A 20,229-nucleotide genomic window follows, 5' to 3' on the forward strand; every position below is an offset into this window, starting at 1 on the left:
CTGTTCCTTAAAGACTAAAATATGTAACAAGTGAGAAAAGGAAGTGGCAACCCTACTCATCAGAGTCTTCTCTGGCACCCACTCTTCAAAGCAAAGCGCAGTCAGGGCTGAGCTGCTAAACAGTTAATCTTCAGTAACTCCACTAAAGAGCACTAGTGGCAGGCTGCCCGTCATTCTCTTAGACAGAGCTTGTCAGAGAAAGTAGGGCAGCTTGTCCAGCCCAGCAGTCAACTGATTACCAGCGAGCTCAATGGGGCTGCCGGCCAACCCCTGAGACTGCTGCCAGCCCCTTGGGTATTCAAAGGCCGGGATCCAGTGTGGCTCACTTTGCCAGAATCACATGATGTCAGTGCTGTTTTCTCCAGACCAGAATAACCAGTCATTCAGGTTACTGCAAATGGTATGCAAACAAATGTCATCAGCTCAGAAGGCTTGTGCCTGCATTAACTTCCAGGGGTTGCAGGCACAGGTCAGATCCTCACCTCTAAAGMGTGTTTCTGAGATCCAGAGGGGCACAGAGTGTCCATTCAGACCTCCTGCTGTAACATATTTTAAAAAAATTGYTGCTGACCAAAACCAAAATTGCACTGACCAAATCCCATGCCAGAAATCATGATTCTAAAGTTTTGTTTTTTTTTTTTTTTGAAGGCATGACACCAGAGAGTTGGGGCTGGTAAAGCTGAGCAGAAACCAGGTATTTACACTAGATGGATGGAATGGAAATTAAATTTTTAAATGTCTTAGAAGAAAATGTTTATTCATTTAATATCTAAAGAAATTTAAAATTGAAAGAAAAGATTTCTAKGCAGTGTGTTTTTCATATAAGATTTCTCTCCTCTCTGCAAATTTCACCCTAACAGACAGACTTGCCCACTTTTATCTGATATACTCAACAGCACAGATCACACTGTAGATGTGCAAATCATTTCCAAAGTGAAATGCAGTGATGGTAAAAAAAAGAACTGGATTTCTTTTCCACTTCAGCAATTTGCACGTTTGTCAAGCTGACAAGGCAGCTGCACTGGTGCAATTAGGGTTCTGAACTCTGAGTCCAGCTAAGTGAAGAAAAAACAGGCAATACCTTCCCTGCAGGCTTTTTGAGTTTTGGGGCTTCTTTCACAGGCTCTGTTGCCTGTATCAGTGTATGAAGCCCAGAGAACTATCCCAAAGGTATCAAGTGGGGCTCCACCTTGGTCAGCAGAGGCTSGGGAGGAGCAGATGGAGAGCGTACCCAAAAGGACTTGGGGGTTCTGGTGGGTGAGTGGCTGGGCATGAYTCAGCCATGAGCAATCCCAGCCCAGAGAGCCAAATGTATCCTGGGCTGCATCCAAAGCAGCGTGGGCAGCAGGGGAGGGAGGGGATTGTGCCCCTCTGCTCTGCTCTGCTCTGCTGAGACCCCACCTGGAGCACTGCACCCAGCTCTGGGGTCCCAGCACAGGAGGGACAGGGACCTTTTGGAGAGTCCAGAGGAGGTGATCAAATTATCACAGTGATGGAGCAGCTCTGGTATGAGAAAGGCTGAGAGAACTGGAATTGTTCAGACCAAAAAAAGAGTCACTTTGCAGTGACCTAACAGCAGCTTCCCAGTACCTGAAGCAAACTTACAGGAAAGATGGGGCAAGACTTATTTACAAGAGAATGTAAATAAGGGGTAAGGGGTAATGGGTTCAAAGTGAAAGATACTATGTTTAAATTAGAGAGAAATTATTTACTGTGAGGGTGGTGAAACACTGGCTGCCCAGGGAGGCTGTAGATGCCCCATCCCTTGATGTGTTCAAGGCCAAGTTGGATAGGGYGCTCAGAAAATTGGTCTAGTTGAAGGTAACCCTGGTCATGGCAGGGRGAAWGAAATGTTCTTCAAGAWCCCCTCCCAAAYCAAATCATTCTATGATTCTATTTTTAGGAGAGTCCTCTGGACCTCATAGAGAATAACCACTAAGAAGAATGGAAACTATGAGGAAAGGAACAGATGCTGAAGAATATCTCTGGCATCCTTACAACAGAAAAAAAAAAAAAAACCAAAAAAAAAACAATGGAGGTAACACAGTCATTTTCCCAAAACCAAATTCTGCTGCTTTTGACCACTTTTAGGTAGTATCTCTGTGTCAAAAGCAAAAGAAGCAGTGATGCAAGATACAAACCAACATGAGTATCGTAGAAAAATTGGCTCTAAATGCTAAGCTAGAGCCTCAGGCCCAACACAGCTGCCCAGAATACTTCAGGAAGCCAGGAATTCTCACAACACAGACACAGACTTGGGACCAAAAAAAAATCTCTGGCTGACAAAGTAAGCATGTCAGGATGGCCTGGTGACAAAAGCAGATGGGGTTGAAATGCAGTCCCAAACCCCTTTGGCTCGAGTGTCTGTCTCTGTAGATGTGTGCCAGTATCTGCCTGCAAAAATGCAGGGACTCCTTTTAATTTGGAGGACCACTGCCAATTTCCAAAGTCAATCCAACAGACAGTAACATCTCAGCTTTTGACTTGTCCTTATTCACCCACGTCTACCTCTTGTGGAATTATGAATTAAATCACACATAACTAATCCTCAGACAATTATCAGCAGAAGCATGGCACTCTGAAATAACAACACGTGTGTGTTTCTCAGATTTCTTTGGCATCAGCAACATCCTCCTCCCCTCCAGCATTTGAGACTTTTGACAAGGGGCCCTTCTGTCTCGTCCCCAGTCTAACCAGAAAGGATATAAGGTTGCACCTATGACAGCCATTTCTATTAACCTGAAGAAGCAGCTATGACCATAAAATGAAAAATAATCTGTCAAATTACAGAATCCAATAAAAACCAAGAGAGATTAAAACTGCCACTCGATTTTTAAGACAGAATAACAAAAGTAACACATGATTTGTTTGATTTGGAGGGGAGGCATCTTTTTTGTCATTCAGGTTGGGTACCCTTCCACCTGGTGGCAATTAGGCTTGTCATGTATCTTATTGTAAATCCTAGAATAAAGATATACCTATCACACAGTATCAGAGATCAACTAACAGCATATTTTTCAAAGTCATGTCACCTTTCTTGGGAAAATCACAGTACAATAGCTACACTATGTACAAGCTAAGTAAAAACACCACTCATGACTCACAAATTAAATCCAAGCACTTCAGTCAAATCTTTTGGAAATCTRAATATCCAGGATGCAAAGCAAGGAGCTGGCATTAGTATTTCAGCATTCTCTCAAAATTTATTTAAGCTAAATGTTGTGTCTTAGTTTACCTCCTATGAGCTTGGTAAATATATAAGATAGTCAGATTCATCTCTGAAAAATGGATATTTTCAGTGAAATGTGATCTTCATTGCCATTCACAACTAGTTCTATGACTTCACTYATCCCATAAGTTACAAAATCTCTCAATATTTTATACAATCTCTCATATTAACATCTCCCTCTTACTACTTCTATCCATTGCTGTCAATCCCAAAGACAAAATTAATTTAATTAGTGGTATAAGGCTAAGAATCAATTTCACATTTCAAGGGTGCTCTGGTTTTGGTTCCTCTAGTTACTCTTGCAAATAGTATTCAAAATTTTCATTTCATACAGAGAATCCCTAYGGTTACTAAATACTCTGTTATTCTCAACTTTTCAGTACTTGGGGCATGCCACATGACAAGCCCAGCCCTTTCTTTATCAGATGGTGTTTTTTTAATTCTCATATTCCAGCCTTTACTTTATTAAATTGAACTTCAGTTTAAGGAAAGGGTGAGGGAAACATGATTTCACATTTTGCTTAAAACTGAGACCTAAAATGGTTTTACACTTAAAACTTGCTGTAATATATTTTAGTGTCACTGAGTACATATGACAACTATTAAGCTGTAGTGAAGTATCAGTTAAATATTTCATTCATGCAAGGTCAAAAATGTAGTTAATTACCATTTTCACTATGGAGTCCCCACAACCYAAAAATCCAAAAATAAAGATGGAAAAGCTGTGGGTGAAAGGCTGTCTGAAACTTGTACACCCTGRTGTTCACAAATCACAGGAACGGAGTTAGCAGCAAATTTTCATGCTTTTATAGAAAAGCGGTCATTTCTTGAACTGGTCTCTCTCTAATACACAGTGAAACTCAAGGTTTAAAAATAAGGGGAAAAAGTCATCCGAACATATAATAAAGAGACAGCCAGATTGAACTGAAATAATCCTGTCCAGTAAACACCCTGGCCTTYGGTTTTTCAGTAAATCAAGCAGCATTCTGCACTTGAGTCCTCACACCCTCACAAGGCTGACAGAGTCCAGTCCCTACTGTCCTGCAACACAGGGACAAGGACCAAGGATCAAGCACTGGGTCACAGTCCCTAAACCACTGCAGTCAGGTGAGGGGAGAGATCCAGGAGTTCTCAGCAAGTTCTCAGAAGCCACTGAGGAGCACCGCATGTAATAGAAACAAAGCAGATGTTCCTGCCTATGCCTTGAAGAAATGCTCCAATAATTTTTTTTTTAAGTTTTCTATGGCAGGCTTTCACAGGACTGCATGAACAACATGCCCAGAGGTGGCAGGCAGCTGAACTGCCTTAGAGCTCAGCATTTTTAACCCTTTTTCTTTTTAAGTCTATTGCAAGTTGTTTGGAAAGCAGATGGGGCACAGAACTTTGGGGCAGAAGTGAGGAAAGGGACATAACTTGACACTGCAATCCTCATCTTACTGAGGGGGGAAAAAAAAAGACAAAGCTGAAGAGCAACCTGGTCTCTTGAAATTCTTCTTTGAATGTAACTGGATACCAAGCATATTAAATTACAGTCTTTAATGAGACAATTTAGTCAGAGCCTCTCAAGTTCATAATTTTTCGCTTGTCTATACGCTTTGCTGAGATGAGGCACCTGCCCCTACAGGAGTTATGCTTCCTTCCCTTCCTTCCCCCCTTACRCATACCACTGCAAATCTGAAGGGATATTTCAATCACCACTTTGATAAAGGAGATCATTTTGGCATATAGGTGATCTCCTAGCAGATTAAGGATATTTACTTTCTTCCTGATGGATCATTCCCAGAGATATCAGCACAACACAACCTACGCAATTAGTTTTCACAGGTGGCTGTTTTGCCTCCAGTAAAACTGCTTTCCTTCTCCTCCTGCAAGTCATAGCAGAGCAAATGTATATAAAAACATTTCAGATATGAAATAAACACTTTCATAAAAGCAGCTGTGATGCAATGCATCATTTCTGTCTGACCTGAGCTATGGAATGAACTTTTGTTGCCAGAATCAAAGATGGTAAGGAGAGAGTGGAGGACAGGGGCCAGGATGGGGCTGGGAGAAGATCAGGGCTCAGAATAGCACAGTGTAAAATGACCTCAAACACTCGAAGGGTAAATGCCTGTTTGGTGCAAGCACACACTCTCTGTGTACTCTGCTGCACAACCTGTGCAAACAGGCTCACGCTGCTATGCAAGACAAACTAAGACAGTTATCTGCAACTGAGAGCTGGGAAAAGCAAGCCCCTCACATATTATGTGCCACAGGCAGAAGTGAATTTCTTCAAGCATAGTAAAAGTCACATCTGAAGCGGTAATTTCACCCTTATAGCCTTTAACTGGTCACCGTCTAGGAAAGTACGAAAGCAAAACTCTTCTTAAAACTGCTGTTTGACATTTTCAAGAACTGTATTTTCAAGATACTACAATGTCAATGTGGAAATCTCAAAAAAAAWCTCCGTTAAAAATGTCTTTATGTTATACAGTAGAGATTCAAATGAAGTCTTTTGACAAGTTCTTTCAGGACTACTGTACATAGGAATTTGGATATATTATTTAAACATCTGGCAAGCTTAAATATCTTCTTTAAATATCTTTCTGTTAAATATATTCTGTACATTCTCTTTGCAGGAGGCCTACAAAGATATWTGAACATTCAGGCTCCACAAATGATGTGGGGTTTTTTACAGCACTTCCATGTGTAAACTAAGCATGGTGTATCAGGTCTCACTTTTAATTGGTGCTACCAACTAATTCATAGTGCAGTCTAACACAAAGTGCCAGTCATGCAAAAAAGTTGTCCTTAAATCTTATTACTAGAGGAATCAATCTCATTTACAGCAGAAACTTTTAACATTTTCAGAAGTACAAAGAAAAGAGTGTCTGTGACTATAATTGTGATGAACTTTCATGCAAAAGTTTGAGCTTGGTATTGATTTCTAGGTATCTACACCACAGCAGTTTCATCCTCAAATTCAGTGCACAAAACATACATAGTACAAGTGTAAAGCTCCCCTAAGAAAAATCATTACTGACTAAAAATACTTGATTAGTTAATCAGACTGTAGTTCAACCAATAAATCAGTAAGCTATGTAAAATAATTTTATGAGGACATATATATCTGTGGGGATAAACTATTGTAGATTTATGTATGCTATATAACAATACAAAAAAGGTCAAAATCCCAAATATATCATTCTTCATGCAAAGTGTTAATAAAAGCATTCTCTTCTATAGATATCAGAATTGACCAGAACAGTTTTCTTGTGCAACCCAAATATAAAATTCTGAGTGATACTCTCAAGAAATATGAAAAACTTAAGAAAATGTGGTCAAATTGAGGAAAATATATACACTTAATAATTTGGACACTTTTTTTTAAAAAAAAAGTCTTTAAAAAAAGGTTTCACCAAATTAATTGGGGAGTAATGGACAGCAGTGGGAACTTTGCTTTCAAAAGAGCCATAAGAATAAGTAATTTAAAAAGTTTGAAAATACTAAAATAACAATCTGTTAAAACAAGTGGTAGGTTCATTATTAAAACACCAGGAACATGTTTATCCAGGGCCTACTCATTTTGGAAACTAAAGAATTTTACTTTGATTAATTCTGAAGGGCTTATATAGTTAAGAGAGCATGAGAAATAAATTCTACCCGTCTATTTGAGCTACATTTGTTTATTAAAGTTGCACACCTGTACAGATTGACTCAAGGCAAAAGTGCARTTGAGGATGTAATTTGGCCTGCAGAATATTTGTTATTGGTAACAGATGAGAAGGAACAAGCCCTGTGCAGCTATAACAAACTCCAGGGAAGTTTGCAAGTTGATAGCATGGAAAACAGACAAAGACAATTTACACTATGTTGCCCAGACACAGACAGAGATCTCTCCTTTCTTGGACTAACTAATTTTTAGAGTTCCAGCACAGTCATACCAACCTCTGTACACCAATTAATACTGCAATTCACAGCAGGCCTCTAAAGAAACCTAAACTAATTCAATTTTTATGATGTGATCAAAAAACTTTGAAGAAATTAGGGGCTGATTCTGTGCTCCKAGGTAGCTTATTTTTCTTCATACTTAAGTCATTGAAAGACTCTTGCCAGCAACTTCTGAGGGTCTAATGACTAATGACTGTTGACCACACCAGTATCAGATCTAAAAAACTCTTCAGAGCTCTGTGGGTTCATGGTTTCACAACCATTTGTATTTCCAAGAAGAAATAAATAATGCCAAAGAGGCAAGGAGAAATAGCTGAGGTTTATTCATTTCCTCCATTCATTAGTGTGATTTCAGCAAGCCAAAAATTAATTCTTGTTCCTTGTTGAAATTACCTTAAAAAGATATTTTCRTTGATAAATCAAACATCATTAGATTATATTTTTAATAGTATAAGGTTTACAAGTAATGTGTTCTTCTTTATCCTAGCTTTTTACCATTCTTCTATCCCTCTGAAGAAACTCCCTGTTCCCACTATATTAAAAACCAACAGCTTTTCTCCTCACTCACCTATTTGATGAAGAACTGAATCAATATTCCTCTACTCAGCTCCAAAGAGGACACCAAGAGCTGGTAGCAAAAGCTTCAGAAAATCCAGCACTGGATCCAGTTTCTGGATTGGAAATGTTCAAAGCACTCAGCACCCTCAAATGAATTTGTCTGCCAAAGCCTGATGAGACTGTAAGCTAAAGTGCAGACTTAATCTTTGCAAAGGCTTGTAACTTGGCCACATCCAGGCCTTTGTTTCAGAAGAACAGCAGCAGCAAAACCCGGACACCAAAATGACCTCTTTGCCATATTTCAAGATTTTGCTCAACAGCATGGAGAAGTCAAAACTTGTCATCAAAGCAGCTGTAAGATACATCTATTCCAATCAAACATATTTTTTGTTAATGCCATTTTTGGGAACATCTAGCCCAGTTTTGTTGGAACTCTGTAATAAAACTCAGCCTCAGGTAACACCCTGCATGGCGAAGTTGAAGTTTAAAGAAGYCAAGCTTGACTGATTAACAACCAAAGGGAAGCACATTTGTAATGGGGAAATGAAGGCTACCTCAACTCTCAATAGAGTTATCAGTCCCATTAAAAATAAAAAGAATGAACTTTTTAAGAGAAAGAAAAGAATTGCACCTCAAAGGCAGACATTTTAGAATTGTAGTAACATGAATACAGGAAAAGGCTGTATTTGGGACAAGAGATGAAAATACCTTTCCAGATTGCTGCCAAACAGACAATGAATACTAGCCAACCTTGACATAGAGTACAGATATTAAAGGGATATGGTGACAGCATTCAGCCTCATCAGGGATTTGTCTTTGAAAATATTCTGGATAACAAAATTCTGGGCCCAAAAGATGTTGACCGGTTTCATTTTCTATTCAGCTGCTTTAAACAGAAGCCTAAGCCACCCTTCTTAGCCCAGGACACACTACACAGTCAGTTTTCAAGGAATGTTTGGGGTTCAGAACAGTGTTTAGCTGACATATGGTTGCATCTGTCTTTCTGCCTACCTTCTCCACAGCAATATGGAAAGGACAAGGTCAGAATTTTGAGATTTTCATGATGCATGGAGGCTTTGCTTCCCAGCTTGGACACACTGTAAAAGGCCTGAAGCAGAGAAACATATAATGCCCTCTGTCCCTTTAGAAGGTAGATTCCTCTGTGAGTCCTTCCACTGCTGTGATTAGGAAATCACCTTCGTCCATAAACTCTACCCACTGTCATGCCAAGAAGACAATATAGAAATCTTGTTTYCATATTGCCCATCAAGTCTTCATAAACAGGCAGCACACTTGAGTCTTCCTTCAGTGATTTGCCTCAGTAAATGTGTTTTTCAAAACTCTGGCAAGGAGACAACATGGTACTAACACCATATAAAATAGGTGTAAAGGGAACAACRCACAGTAAAATCTTGCTAAAACACAGAAGTCAGGAATACATACACACACACACATACGTCCTCACACACACACACAACAACAGCTTTTGCTTTAGCAAATATAAAATAAAGAATTCATGCACTGAGGTCCTAGATCATAAATACATAGAATCATATTGAACTATTAAAGTACTGCCTCTATCGAGGAATTTGTAGGATGACCAGGGAATTGTAGTCTCTCTCACAGGATCCTGCTCCTGGGAGACACTGAGCACCACAGATATTCTAGCCCCACTCAGTTTTTTGTACACTGGGATTCTGGACAGATTCTGGGTTCTTCAACTCTGCAAAGCAGTTYATCTTGGCATAAGATAACAATGGAGTTTTTACTCTTCTTCCAGTTTTATGTATAGTCAAAAACAGGAGTCCACTTTTAGTTATGTTATGTAGCATAGCATGGCTGCTGGAATAATCTTCTGGGAAGGGATTGAACCTGGGATTTGTAAAAGCACACAGGCATTTTGAAAGACCAAGTATTAGCTATTTGCCAACTCAAAGATTTCAAGTTTATGAAGTTAAAATCTCAATACCCATGCCATATTATAAAGATAAATGAAATAATTGGAAGCTTCTACAGTGAATGTATAGGTCAAAACCGTAAAGCATTCCCAGTAGATGGTAATGACACTGAGAAAAGTTAGCTGTTTATTGCTTTGAAATAAAACTGATACATGATTCTATGATTGCACAATATTTTGTGGCTATCACAAATTTCCAGTGTTTCTGTTATTATATTCTGTATTCCTTTGCATAATTAATTAATTGCATATCAACTTTTCTCTGCACARAAAGAGATAAAATCATGGAACAAAGTACAATTTTCTGAACTTACCAACTTACTAACTAGGGAAATGCCACAGAASAACACATGACTCTAACACAAATGTTTCTGCAGCTGAATTGAGCACAGGCTGCAGTTTTACTGAAAAATCTCATAGCCTCTAGCCAGCATTATTCAACTGGTAGAAGCTTTTGTTTTATATCTGGCCCTTGCCTCCTGAGAAGATATTTCACAAAATATTGGACTAAGGATCTAKGAGATGAACCCAATACTTTCTTTCTCCAATAGAAAGTGTTGGAGCAGCAGGGACAGTGTAAAAATTCACTGGCTTGTGGTATTTCAACATTWCTGATCCCAGATGGAAAGATGAACTGAAAATAATTCCAGAAAAAAAGTTACTGAAAGMTAGTTAACTATTTTGCCTCCTTTGAATTATATCCAAACCAAGGTTGGCTTTAGGTGTTAGTACCTCAAGCAGTGCTCACAAAAMCATTTGCTAAAAATTGGTTCTTCTTGAAATTCATATGTTAGAACAGTGTGTAGTATCAGTGACTGCTTGTGCCAAAATTATACCAGTCACCCACTTAGGAGTTTCCTATTTACATATAAGTGATATTCATTTGTTGCCATATTCTTCTTATTGTCTATCATACATTATCAGTTACTACTCAAGGTCACTGTTTCTCATGCTTGTGTGATTACTATTCTTTGCTCTATGGAGCTTTATTTTTGGACAGTCCTGAACTAAAGAGTACTGACTGCAATTTCAGTGATTTTTTGGCTATTGTATTCCATTTTTCCCATTGTAACTTCAATTTTTGTCCCTGAAGGATTTTGAGGCCTTGTGCGAAATATGTTAGAAACCCTTACAATAAAAAAAAAAAAATAGTAACATCAGAGAAGTGTCTCTCCATTGATTACCAACTCCATACACTCTTATTTTCATTGTTCATCTCTGTTACTGGGATGACTACAGCCACCTTGAAGAAACATAATAAAATGTAAAGAAGAGAAGTTGGACTTTTACATCTGAATGGACTTTCTATTTTACAGTCATTTTAATCTCTCTGGGTTTTTTTTTCCTTACAAGAGCACAGAGACATTAAATTGGTGCCCTAGAGACTGTTAAAATTATTTTACTGTAGCTTAAACCTCTTTTAACCTTCATTTTCCATTAATATGATATACAACACAGTTGAGAAATTGAAAAACCATCAGGAAAACAAGAAATTCTTCTTGTTATAGAAGATATAGAGTTAACCATTCAGTGTTTTAGAAAGCRTAAACTAAAGTAAGAAAATAATGCCTTTTTTTGATTTTCATTTGGTTTTATTTCAGACAAAATTGTCATCAACTTCAAAAGAGGTAAAAATATGGTTAAAAGACCAGAATGTTATAAGGCCCTTAGCAGCAAAGTTTTTAGTCTACATCCTTTGCAGGCTGACTTTCTTGGTGTCCTAACAGATATGAGAATTTTTTTCCTTTTTTTTTTTTCCTCTATTGCTAGTTATATGATTTTGAGGGTGGTTTGTGTTTTTTTTTGCTTTTGTTTAAGAAGACAAGTGTTAAACTTAAGCATGCAACTGAATGAGACAATAAAATAGCTCCATTTTGGAGAAGAGTTGGTGACCAACATCTTAATTATTTACATTTGATACTGATCAATCAAGAGAKAAAAACAAGAGGGATAAAATTGAACTAAAGCCTGAAGTTAAAGACTGATATATGGAGAGTCCTACAATATCAGCTTCCTGGAGCAACATGAAAAAATGGAGAAATGAAGGTTTCTGGGTTAGCCTGTCTGCCACATATTGATGTATAGAATCTGTYCTTTGCTGCTCTCCCCTAAACAATTTAATTCCTTGGGTTTTGAAATATTGCTGTGAAATATTATGTTTTCCTCCTTTTAAATTGTATTACACCAGACCTACCTATAGAAATCCTAAAATAAGTTCAGCAGGTCAGCAAGATTCCACTGACTTGCTTCAAGACCACCATGAAAAATAATACTGTTAGAATTAAGGAAAAAAAATTTCTTAGATCAATGCAGCAAGGAGTTTCATTCATTCATGAGAGAAAAAAAATGAATCTTTGAATTCAGGAAGTCATGACCACTTTGCTGTCTTGTGAAGCAAGTAAACATACCRTGTTCAGACTAGAAAAATCAAACCTGAGCTAGTAAAAAGTACATCCTGGTAAATAAAATTCTAGTTTGAGCTTTTATGACTCTTACAATACTTACTGAAGAAGACTAACAAAGTTTGCAAGTCAAACATACCAGATACTTAATTGTGAATATTTGCATAGAGTATGAGGATATGCTTTAAGCTCTCTGTCCTTTTAAAACCAATAATTTTAAATGGCAATGAAAGGTCAAATGTCTTGTACATCTTGTCATGAACCAGTAAATTTCCATGGTCAAAGGGACTGTAGGACAACTTCCCTGTACATACCATATCCATCTCAAGGATCAACAAATTATCAGTGCAGATAACATATAAAACATAGAGGCAAAAGACTCATCTTTTATACAGTCTATTCACCTGGATCTTGTGATATTTTTATGTCACAATTAGTTTAACAAGCATCTATTTCTTTTAAGCTATTTATACCAGACAAGCATACAATCCATTGATTTCTGCCAACAAAGGGATTTTCTTTCTCTACAGAAACACGATCTATGCATATACAGATTTGAAAGATAGGATGGAAGCTCCAAGTGTTTTAATAGCCCATTATCAAAAATTATCCCTTGGCAATAAAAGCCCAGACCACTGGCTTGAGATCAAGTCAATGAAAAATCGGATTCTACAATTTTATCAAGAGGGAGATGGACAGAGAGAGATATATTCTAAAAAGCTCAGGATCACAGAGGAGGGAAAAAAATACAGAGCAAAAGACAGGTCAGCTCCATTTTCAACCCAATCTATTTGTCTGTCACATACAAATCCTCTGGATTTTCTAAGTGTTGTGTTTGTTTTGTTGTTTTTTTTATTATTATTATTCTAAAAAATAAGAATGGACTAATATTTGATATTTGTTATTTTTTAATAAAGAAGAAAAAAAAAATCACACTAGGGAAAAAAATAACCAAGAGGTGACAGGAAACAAAACAGCATTTTGTCTAGAATTTGCACAACCTAATTTATAGTAATAAAACAGAACCTAAGAGTTCTGGTAAATGTCAGTGCAGTCATGTTCATTACATATGTTGATAGGTATGAAGCAAAGTYTCTGTAGGCCCTTCAAAAATTGCACACAGCCGATTTAATGCAAACCAGAAGTCACTGACTGCTGGATGARCATTCGGTTTCATTCCCACATGGATATTAAGACAAAGCGGGGGGAGGGGSCTTCCTCCTCATTTATTTACAGTTAGAAGGTGGGTCTTGAGGAATGAGCATGAGGCCAGTGAAGAATGGATTTGGTTTATGGGAAGACACCTCCCAGYCTCCCATTCTGCAGCCACCGCAGCGAAAGCGCCTGGGCTGCGCRGCCTCCTCCCCCATCTCGCATCTGCCTTGCCCAATCTCGTCTGGGCCCGCTCCAATAACAACATCTGCTTGGCAGCTTTTCAAACCCATGGATAGTTATCTAACTGAGGCTTTTGTGCTGCACTGTTTATTCTGTGTGAAGAAATGCCTCCTTAGTTGAAAGAGTACTTTAGAAAAGCTGTGCAGCTATTAGCAAGTGAAGCACAAGGCTAATAACCCCCACCTGCTCATCAAATTAATTATGACATCTGAGTCATTATAACTCAGAAAGAACACATGACTGCAGACTTGTCACACGTAGAAATAAAAACACTCAGAATTAGAGGAGAGAAATATATTGGGGGGGGGGGGGGGGGGGGGGGGTGGGGGGGGGTGTCCAGGAAGAAAAAAAATCTAACCTTCCACAATTCAGTTATTAAAAACGTGCCTTACTAACTGCCCAAAGGCAAAAACTAAAGTAGAGAGGCTACGAGGGGCCAAAACTTTCCTGCAAAACATACCACTACTCCTCTGTGTGAGCTTTACCAAGAAAAGAAGAAAAAAAAAACATATTAACAGATTGATCTTCACAGAAGGATTGTAAATCTGCATGTTTTGTGAAAAACCTTGTTTCCATAAAGTTTCATAGTAACTTGGTAATTCTTCTCTCATCTTTCCCCCTCCTGTTCCCCAATTCAGTTCCTCCAAATGTAAAGCACATCTTAAGTAAAGCTGCTTTCAGATTTAGTAAGAACTAAAGGAAAATTCTGTGTGGAAAAGCCTCATATTTCATCCAAAATGTAACTATTAAGAAAATAACRAAACAAAAAAACTACTCAAAAGGTAAAATATCTGCAAGTCAGATTTCAGTGAGTTCAGATGATAAAAGATAAAGCATTGCCACACTTCATGTGCACATCGCCTACTAATTTGATTACTGAAGATATTGGATCACTTTGCCACAATTCAAATGGATAACAAGTTTCTTTCAAACACAGGTATGAATTCAACTGAAATGGTTAAATCATACATTTGCTCGTTACACTTCTAAATGTCTCTGGCATTCATAGAAAAGGTATGCATTTCCTGTAATTTGCAACACTTTTCTGGAAATCATTCCAATTTTTCACTGTAAAACACACAGCCCTGCACCTCACCCTGTACTTTAATCTCAGAAGTGTTTCTTAAACGCAAAGTGCAACTGATAGMTAATTTATTTTAAATAATTCTCAGACTCTTATCAAAATCAAATGATAGGTAAAACAAATCATTAATATGTTCTTATATTGTGTTTAAGTTCAGTGAATAAAAATGTCGGGCACCAAATACACAGATGTTGGAAGAGTGTTTTGTCTTGCATTAGCCCCAGTTGATTCATTGTCAATGTTTCATCCAGAACAGGACACAGAGGTTGCAGAGTAACCTCTCTGTTACTGAGAGTCCACCTTCAAGAAATGTCTCTATCACAAGCTGAGTTTTTGTAATAAGTCACRGAAACAGAAAACATTTTCTAAGTCAGCCACACAACACAACCTGAAAAGTAGATAGGGAATTACTTGCTACAGACCATCTTCATCTACACCATTTCTCCCATTAATGCATATTTTTCAGTGTGTTCATAGCAAATACCACCCTTTGCAAGTAAAGACCTCCAGCGTTATTTCTCATGAAAAAATGTTGTAGAATTAGCTTTCAGACAAGATGATACTGGTTGTCTGGCCTCTTCATATTTTTCAAGTAATATATATGCAAATTACTGGGAAACCATGTTGAAACCCCATTTTAACTACTCAACTTTATTTGGTTTTACTTCTTCTTTTTTTTTCCTACTCAAAGGAAGATTTTGGTTGATTTATTTAACTTTTTCACTTAGCCCAAAGTTGAGAGGCATAAAAAGAAAGTAAATACTAAAAAGGAAGTCCTAGTTTTGCTTTTGCCAAATAWGATTGCTACATATCCTAGAAAATAAATTACTATCACTTCAATGTGTCAGTGCTGTAGAACCAGAAGAAAGAAGAAACAGGAAATATATTAATCATATAGACAGACTGTTCTGCACAGATTTATATGCCTGCTAGGATAAACCTCACGTTCTGTCTGCTCAAAAGCTCGACTTTTGGAGAARTTCTCTCCAAAGAGGACTTGATATGTTGATATTGAAGTCTGTGGCTTTCTCCACTGTATGATTAGGATTGTAGGCAGAAAAATCACCATGGTCCTCCCTGTTACCCTTAGACTCCCTGCCACAGAACTGTTTGCAGTGTCCTTCCCACAACCAGTTCCTGCCCTGCCTGATCTATAGGTATRTATTTCTCCATCTCATCACAAAAAAAAACACCAGGAAAACAGCATGGAAATAAAGCAAGGGAGAATATGGTGCACTCAGGTTTCTCACTGATTTTAGTTCAATGGATTATTTGATAAAAAGGATATACAGTTTTTATTCACTGATAAAAGCATGGGTAATTCAATTTGCAGGAATGTACTGCTTCTGTTCTTACAGTAAGAACACACAAATTATATATTGCTCTAGGACATGTTGCCCTGCAGAAGCACTTAAGCGTAGCTATAAACCACACTGAATCTGGCCTTGAGCTAATATGTTTAGGGAGTTCTAACAGGAAAGAAAAGGAAATTTTTTTCTCAGCTGGTACACTGTTAACTGAATTTACAACAATGCACATGACCAAAATTTGAGTGGTACCATCAATTTRCAAAATACCTAGTAAATTTAAATTTCATCTGAAGGCTCTATGTATTTTTCCCAAAATATTATCTCATCAGAAATTAAAGTAAGTAGAGACACAGAATTCATGGGTCTAAATTTAAATCCAGACTACCGTTTGCTAATGCAATATCCAAGTGGAAAGAGTTTATGCTAAACTGGTCTAAATATTTTTAAAGTTATTTTTTTCATAACTAGTTCCCACAGTTACAGAATTCCTTAACCATGATGAATAGTAAATATGTATTCCAGAAAAACGCAGCTAGACCACGAAAGCGTGTGCACCCACTCACGGACATGTGTACTGCATACACATTGTGTATGCTAAAGTGCATGAAGGGAACATTATGAAAAAAGTGCAGTCTGTGATAACCACACATGAGAAACAGTCCTCCATGGAATTTTCTGACAGGTTGCTAGATTTAGCAACGCTGTCATTGACCTCTTCAAAATGCCAAAGGACATGACAGTTGGAGTGCATACTTCTCTAAATGCTGCAGTTCCTAGATCTTTACAAAGCACACTGCTTCTCATATCCACTTAATCTCTGCACACATCTCCACCCCTGCTTCCTTCCCAATGGTACGTGGTCTTGAAAATACAAATGTTCAAATTTCCTGGAGCTGAGTGAAAGAGGAAAAGTCACACTCCCCAGGGGCAAAACTAAAGGTTCTCAGCGCCCCTGAAGTTGTTAACTACAATACAAAATAACGTGTCATTTCACCATAATTAGTAAGAGGGAAACAGCCTTTTTTTCACCTCCAATGGCATTAACGAGATAAGACAATGAATTCCAGATCATATCTGAAGGCACAAAGATGTCTGATCAAGAAACTGCTTATATGGACAAGGAGTGACATTTTGTGCAACAAGCAGGAAACAAAAACAAAACAAAAACAAAACACAAAACAAAAATTTAAAAGAAAAAATGAATAAGAAAAAAGAAAGAAAGAAATCACAGCAGCACAAATCTGCTCAAAACCAGGGGCATGTATCTGCAGATATTGTTAGCATCAGCAGTATTAACATGCAATCAGGGCAGAAAAAAGAGAACAACACAACTAAGAAAGGTCTTCAGATTACTTCTTCCTCTTCAAATTTTTCTTGATAAACACGTTCTGCATTATTTCTTCTAATTTTATAAATGCACTCCTCCTTCTTGTGGATACGTTTTTTCTGAGCATGACACTTTGGGTATGCAGAATGGGTTAACCTGGAAAGGCTAAGTTCATTAGCCTTTTGCAACTAAAACTACTTGTGTGAATAACACCAAATGACCTTATTTTATTTGTCCATCCATCTTTCACTCYTGCACTGTAAGTAACTTTGAAAATGAAGAATCAGAAACAGTACTGCAAACTCTGAATCAGAGTCAGTACCATAAACTTTTACTTCTCTGCCACTATTCATCATGGATCTTGTATATGGATATTCCAATCCTTTAGGGCTCCTATGAGAGATTTGATTTTGTAAGGACCAAACACACTATAGTGCTTCTCTTGCTCCAGTTTGGAGGGGAAGGAGGGGTGTAAAACACAAGGAAAAGTAGCACATGAAACTGGCCTGCTAATGCCTCAAAATACCCCCACTACAGAGAAAATCACTTWCAAACAGGGACAGTAGTTTCCTCTCACTGATCTATCAATGTGTCTGAATGATTTTCTAGAGTAACCACATCAAAGATAGCAACAATTGTTCARTAAACCATGCCTATTCATTCTCAGGTTTCTCTGCTGAGATTACCAGCATTTCAATGATGCTTTTTATAAAACAGACACCAGTACACCAGAAACCAGGCTAAATTCTCAGCATATAATGCCAGTAAGAACACATTCTTCAGCAGGCACTTCTAACACTCTTATTCCTGACTTTTACTGGTTAATCACCTTAGTAGCTCCTACTCTCCTGAGGGAAGTTTTTACCATTTTCAGACTGAATTTCTTCTGTGTTCAAAGTGTGAAGTGTGTGCTCAAACTACAGCAGTGCTTGGACAGAACACTGCATCACACAACCATGTGTGATGGTTGCAAGACAGCAGTCAAGGGACATCCAGCACCAGCACAGAATAAAATGGGGGAAAAATTAAGTTTGGGGAGTTTCAGTTTGGAAATTTGTGGAGTTTAGGGAGTTTTTTCTCATCTTTCCACATTTTTTTCCTTTGATATAGTGTCTTCACTACCAAAGACAAGGAGACACTGTAAACCCATTCCACCACTATGAGATAAGGAGTGCCCAAATGTGTTGTCCTGCCTTCAACTACATTTTCTGTTTCTGTTCTAAGTCACACTCAGTTACAAATTAYGCCAACAGAGTTGGTATGTTTCTGGTCCTGGCTGCCAACATTATTTTGAAAAGCAGTGCAACTCACTGTGATTAAGCCAAACCAAAACTCTCATCAGTGCCAGATGTGGCACTACTGCCAGCAGTTGTCTACTGGTAGACTATACCACCCATTGTGGGATCATTCTTCCTGTCTATCTGGGCAATAAAGCTCGACTCTGTTTCCCCAGACTGACGCACCAGTGCTTTACAGGGAAATGCACACTCATTTTTGGATACAAGAGAAGCCTTTTTTCCCTCCCATTTCCCCCAGCTGACAATGTACTTACGAGATTTTAGACATAATTGAGGATACAAAACTACAGTAATAAAACTGGACTTATATTTTGACAGTGAAGCTCCTAAAAATAATAAAGWTTTTWTATATMTATTATATATATTTTATATAAGAACACAATTTTATCTTTTTTGTGGATCTACCAGAGTATTCAACCTTTTAATTTTATAGACCTCAAGAAAAAAAGMTTTTTCCATGAGCAAAAAATTAATATTGCAAAGATAAAATTTTAAAAACTTGCCCCCAATCATCAAGCCAAAACAGCACACAGAACACTCAAAAACCTGGTCCAAAGCTTTTGGATTCTTATATAATTTTTATCAGGATTTATCGACACTTCCAAAACCACAACCTCTGACATACCACAGTCATTTCCTATTTTAGAAAGGTAATACAGCAATCTCCAAGACAGCAAAATGCAATAACCACGGAGAATTGCTGATTTTCTACTGATAACCACTGCACTGCTTTTTATCCAAGTGCTTCGAAGTGTCTTACAAATATGATTAAACCTTACCATGACTGGAGATAAGCAAAGYGTATTGAGACTTTCGGTCTAAGAGCTGAGAAGCTGACGCACCTAGTAATGTCTAAAGGAGTTTTGCCCTCTATTCGGGCAGGAATCAACGAGAAATTAACTAATGAAACTGAAAAACCTGATCTAAATTCCCAGAGTTCCTGAACACTGACTGACAGGGGCTAAGACAGCTCACAAACTGAATGGGTGTAAGTAAAATGAAAATGGATCTTTGAAGCTTTTGACAAACCTATATGCAGGTCCAAACACARGTGTGTTGCTTTTATTATCAGTCATAAAAAGACTTACTGAATACACTAAACTGAAAAAGTTTAGTTAAGCCAAGATCTAATCTTTTATATAATTTAAATAGAAATTTCACCACAGGAAATTAATTTCCTTGGTTTCATGTTAGGGATACWTATAAAAATAGTATTCATTATATTGGGTGCATTTTTGTGATCCTACAACTGTAGAATAGCATTAATTGTAATAGTAATTTTCATGGTTTTTTTCATGTACTTTTTCCCCGTAATTTTTATTTCAGTTCTATTGATGATTAATTGTTAGCCTCACAAAAGTAATTACAGGAAGTTTTATTTTCTATTAAATGTTACACGAAAAAGGAATTGCTATGTTTCATTCTTGGCACTATCAATTTAGAGCAAGTAAATCAGTTTTGATCCTTCCTTTAAAATATTGTGAATATGAGCTATACGTCAAGAGAAGAATTCTCTTTTCAGCAGCCCATCCACATCAGTTACACAGGAAAACATGGCAGCTTCCAAGATGTATGTCATTTAGCAGTCTGTCTACACTGGGCAATCATTGTAGCATTGTCCAGAGTTACCAATGCCATCGTTTTCTAAACTCTGCCAAAGCAATAAATTTCCGTGCACAAAGGCACTCAGCACAAGCTGAGAATGTTCACACCAAGCGCTGGTACAAAGCTTTCACTGG

General features: G+C 37.7%; 1 protein-coding gene across 7 annotated transcripts in view; it reads right to left on the minus strand.

Moving 5' to 3' along the window:
- Nucleotides 1-20,229, minus strand: part of NFIB (nuclear factor I B) — a 164,493-nt gene that overhangs the window by 110,832 nt on the left and 33,432 nt on the right. The window contains exon 1 of one of the 7 annotated variants that reach the window (XM_057374518.1): nucleotides 57-76. The exons of the other annotated variants lie outside the window; for them this stretch is intronic. Within the exon in view, the coding sequence (XP_057230501.1) occupies nucleotides 57-60 (4 nt within the window). The 5' untranslated portion in view covers nucleotides 61-76. Of the gene's footprint in view, nucleotides 1-56; nucleotides 77-20,229 lie in introns of those variants that run through there. 7 annotated transcript variants of the gene reach the window in all.

This window comes from Malurus melanocephalus, unplaced genomic scaffold, assembly GCF_030028575.1.
Source record: "Malurus melanocephalus ecotype Western Australia unplaced genomic scaffold, MMel_1.1 scaffold_227, whole genome shotgun sequence".
Lineage (NCBI taxonomy): Eukaryota > Metazoa > Chordata > Aves > Passeriformes > Maluridae > Malurus > Malurus melanocephalus.